At 28.2% G+C, this 4,944-nt stretch overlaps 1 protein-coding gene across 1 annotated transcript; it reads left to right on the forward strand.

Annotated features, from left to right (window-relative positions):
- The first annotated feature begins 2,765 nt into the window (after positions 1-2,765).
- Positions 2,766-4,263, forward strand: LOC110729228 (probable glutathione S-transferase parC). Its single transcript, XM_021908936.1, has 2 exons — positions 2,766-3,361; positions 3,787-4,263. Exons 1-2 carry the CDS (start codon positions 3,038-3,040, stop codon positions 4,129-4,131), a joined length of 669 nt encoding a protein of 222 aa, XP_021764628.1. The 5' UTR covers positions 2,766-3,037; the 3' UTR covers positions 4,132-4,263.
- Positions 4,264-4,944: the final 681 nt, after the last annotated feature.

Genomic DNA, 4,944 nt, shown 5'->3' on the forward strand with positions numbered 1-4,944 from the left:
GAATTAAATTGTTTACAACACAAACCCTACACCCAATTTAAATTCATTAATAAAGAATTTCATGGTTGTAACAAAATTGTATAGTTTTTTTTTTTTTAAAAAAAATTATAACATATAAACCGTATATAGATGAAATTAATGTTCAAAATTAAAACATTTAAAACATTAAAAAGTTTTAAATAAATTCGTAAATTAAAAATTGTGCAATAAAATTCAAATTAATTAGGAAATACTTACTTCTGCTTTCTAAAACAAAAATTGTGCAAGTTCTGAAACAAATTCGTTTGAATAGTGTGCGAGAATGATTTAGCAAAAAAAAACCTAACGATAATGTTTAAAAAGATTCTTAAATTTCAAAAGATAATCTTTTCAAAATTCAAAATATAATATTTTAGGAAAAGATAAAGATGAGATCCCTAACATTATACATATTTCCAAATATTTAATTTAAATTTCTTTAGTTACAAGATATTTAGATCATACTCTTTTAATCAAATGTGTATGTAAGATTCATTTAGATATTTGTCTAAGTTCATCGTAAAATAAGTAGCATTCAAATTAAATTCTAATCTAATAATTGGTAATGTCTAATGTTACGTTTGGTCGTAACCTATAGATTTTAGAGATGTTTCATACGGGTAATTTCCAATATGTATTTGTGTTAATTACGTATACACAAACGAAATTTAGATTAACATATGCGTGTTTTTTGGATCAAACAGGTTTCGAAAAAAATTGTATCGGTTTCTTCTTAGAATTTCCTATCGAACCCAGATTCTTGAAAAACATAGTAAATTTTGAATTCGATTGCACAAAACTGGTGATTTCGCATCAATTGAAGGATTTTGTACAATAAAAACTAATTATTCGATGATTTTTCACCAATACCATTTGCACCAAATCTCGGAATTCTAATTACTTGCAATATCGAATATGATGTTTGGATTTGGCCCTTTTTTTAATGATCATCGATGTGAAAGTAACCCTGAAGTTCAAAGATTATTAACAAAAGGTTAAATTCATCCATAATAAATGAATAAGAATGAAGAACACAAAGAACAATGAAGAACAAATTTTTGATTATTTTTTAATTTAATTTAATTTTTTGATTTAATTAAAGATGATTTTTTTAAAAAAATTTCTAAAATATAATATAGAATTTTGAAAAAAAAAGAAAATGTATTTTTCAGAAAATAGAAAAGGAATAAAAATTGAAAAATTAGAAAAGTAAGTTTGACCAACGATTTAATGAAAGGAGATTTTAACCAATCAAAGTAAAGCATACCTATGGTCATATTTGAAGATGACTATAGTAGAATTCCCCACCCGAAAAAGGCGTAATCATAATCTCATTAATTAATTTTGAAAGACATATTGTGTTTGTTTAGTTTTAGAACGTAGGAGGAAAAAAATAGAGAAAAAAATGATGATGCCAGAAAAAGCTTTGGCTGGAATTTTTTTTAAGAAGTTGACAAATGTCTCTTAATGGTGTCAGCATGTTTTGTTTTAGTATTAGTTAATACTCCCTCCTCTTTTAAATACTTGCTCCATTTCTCCATGCGCGGAGTTTTAGCAGAAATTGTAGAAATTAATAAAATATAGAGGTAGTGGGGTTAGTGGAATAAAAAATAGTAAAAACCCAAAGTAGTAGAGATGAGAATTGAAGGAGAGAGAATATGTAATTAATATTGTTGGGTTCACTTGGTGAGAGAAATTATTTAAATAATGTAAAATCTTTCCAAATAAGGAAATGAAGCAAGTATTTAAAAAACGGAGGGAGTAGATTTTAGCATAATCCAACAAGATACGAGTTTATATATATATATATATATATATATATATATCTATATATCTATATATATATATATATATATATATATATATATATATATATATATATATATATATATATATATATATATATATATATATTATTCTATTTTTTAAATCACAAAAGATAAAAATGAAAACAAGAAAAGGATCGATCCGTGTTACTTGAGGCCTAATTTTGGACCATACTTCATCTGTCCCTTATTTTTGTCCTATTATCGTCTTTTATGGTTAAATTTTTAAACTTTTACCATAAATCATTGTTAATTTATAAGAGGTTAGGTACGATCTTGTTTGATTTTCTCATTGTACAATTTGTTAATATTACAATTTTATAATATATTATGCACTTGCCACTTTGCCCGGAGGCACCACCAGAGGTTATATAAACGGAGGCTTGAAAGAGATTTAGAAGTGTCTCGCAAGGGTAGGTTAGTCATTTCATGCGGGATTTAAATTTTTCCACTTTAGATTCAGTGGTACAAAATACACTTTCAGTGGTACAAAATATAATTTTAGTAGTATTTTAAAAAAGGTTCAAATGTCTTATTAGCCAGTCAAATAATACAATTAGAGCTCAGTGTTACAAAATACATTCCCAGTGGTACTCAATGCAGTTTTAGGGGTACTTATAAAATTCTTAGTGGTGCAAAATATACTCTCATTAGTTGTGGTCCCAATTTTTTTTTGTTCTTTTTGCACGTGAAACCAAATCTGACGAAAAGGTGAGTCCTACCTCACCCTTTTTCACTATCTCTATCTTTGTCTTCCTTTCTCCCTCTTTCAAGTACATTTGCTATATTATTTTATGTTGTGAGATATTTTATTTTGTCTCACAACCCTACTAATATACTTCATCCAAGTGTCACTCCTATAATTCGCTGGTGGCAGCGCTCTAATAGATCTAAAACAATAGATATATACCAACCTCAGCAGTGACGTCTTGGATCATTAGTTTAATCAAGTTTAAATCAACAAAACAAAAATCTTATGTATTTTTTTACCTATACAACAAAGGTAAGAAAAGTCATCACCTACTCGGCTACTCCATATAATCCATGCTAATAAGTCCATTGAAAAAAAATCATTCAAATAGTTCACAACTCTACAAAATTACATCAAAAAACACCATATTATACTAATTAATTATTGCTTAATACTTTAAGTTTGAGCATTCACATAAATTAAATCAATATCATATATAGCAATGACAGACGAATTAAAGCTACTGGATTACTGGGCAAGTCCTTATGCTGTAAGAGTCAAAATCGCACTAAAAGAAAAGGGTATTACAGACTATGAAATCCAACAAGAGGATTTGCTCAATGCCAAAAGTCAACTTCTTTTCGAGATTAACCCGGTTTACAAGATGATTCCAGTTTTGATACACAATGGTAAACCGGTTTGCGAGTCTCTATTAATTGTGGAGTATATTGACGAGATATGGAAAGAAAACTCACCAGGTTTGTTGCCTGTTGATCCATATCAAAGGGCTCGAGCTCGGTTTTGGACCGATTATTTCGATAAAACGGTATTTCATCCTCTCTTTATAAGATATCCAAGGCTGGGTTTTAAATCTTGTCTAATTGTCTATTTCTAAATCCTAATTAATTCTAATAGGTACTTAGGTAGTAGGTTCTAAGCTTCTAACCCAATTACTCAATTATTCAGGGAAAATTCAAGTTTATTTGCTAAATAAATGATAAAAATACAACTTTTATTAAGTGGTAAATTTTGTAAATAATACAATAACTGTTTTTATTAAATGTGGGATTCAAATATTATACTAACTGAGAGATATTTTGTTGTTTTATCTATGAAATTGCCATGCCACTTGATAAACATATTTTTGTTTATGTGATTTGGTAGATAAAGTGGGACTTTCTCATTTATGCACAAAATCCTAATTATTTGTTTTTAATTCTAATGCTAATCTCATAAATTTGTGCTATACAGTTTATAACTTTTATTAGCAAGTTATGGAGCCAAAGAGACGAAATTCAGCAGGATGAAAAGAATGATTTCATAAATTTCCTAAAGTTGTTTGAAGAGGAGCTTGGAGACAAGCCTTATTTTGGAGGCAACAATTTCGGATATTTAGACGTCGCACTAATCCCAAATTATAGTTGGTTTTACTCCTATGAGACATGCACTAAATTGAGTATAGTATCCGATTGTCCACAACTTATTGCATGGGCTAAGAGATGTATGGAAAGAGATAGTGTGAAATCTTCTATGCCTAATGAGCTAAAAATTTATGAATATGTTCATGACTTAAAAGAGAGATTTGGAACAATTTGAGGTTCATCATTCAAATTTGAACCATAATTTAATGTACGTTAGTTGTACTAGTGTTTCGTCTTGTTGTATGAATTGTTATGAGCATTTTACATAATGTTGGTGCTTTATATTACATGTATATGTTTATTTTCATTTTGCAAATGTTGTATACTTGCATTGGTTTTATACAACTTTTTTTTTTAATACAACATTTTGATCGACAAATTATTTTATCACAATAAAACTTTGAGCATAATTATTTGTAAGAGTAATTGTGAATTACAAGTAGAAAAAACTATTAAAAGTTATCATTATAAAAATGAACATCATGACTAATTCAAAAACATATTACGTAATGGCATTTATTTTGATAATATCAGTAATGACATCAAGTCAAAGCTAGTGTATAAATATTGCAAAATCAAAATGTTGCATTAAAAAAATGGGTGGGGTCTGGGGTGGAGAGGGGAAGGGAGGGCGGGGGATAGCAAACTAGTACAATACTGCGCAATGCATGGTTTAGAAATTATAATACTCTGTATTAGTAGTGGGTACGGTTTAAATTAATCATATACTTCCTCGGTTCTTATATTATTGCACTATAAAGATTGAACACACTTCTTATGGAAGTAAGAAAAAGAACGAGAGAGAAGGGTGAAGTACAAAATTATCCATGTGATGTAAACATAAGCCAAAAAATCAAGTATATATTAAAAGCAAGAGTACATTGAGTATTTGTAGTTTGCACACATGTATTTTATTTCATAAAATGGAAATTTTGTAATATTTGTGAAACTTCCTTAAAAGACAAGTGGTGCAATAATTAAAAAAAAA

This window comes from Chenopodium quinoa, unplaced genomic scaffold (assembly GCF_001683475.1).
Source record: "Chenopodium quinoa cultivar QQ74 unplaced genomic scaffold, ASM168347v1, whole genome shotgun sequence".
NCBI classification, from domain to species: Eukaryota; Viridiplantae; Streptophyta; class Magnoliopsida; order Caryophyllales; family Amaranthaceae; genus Chenopodium; species Chenopodium quinoa.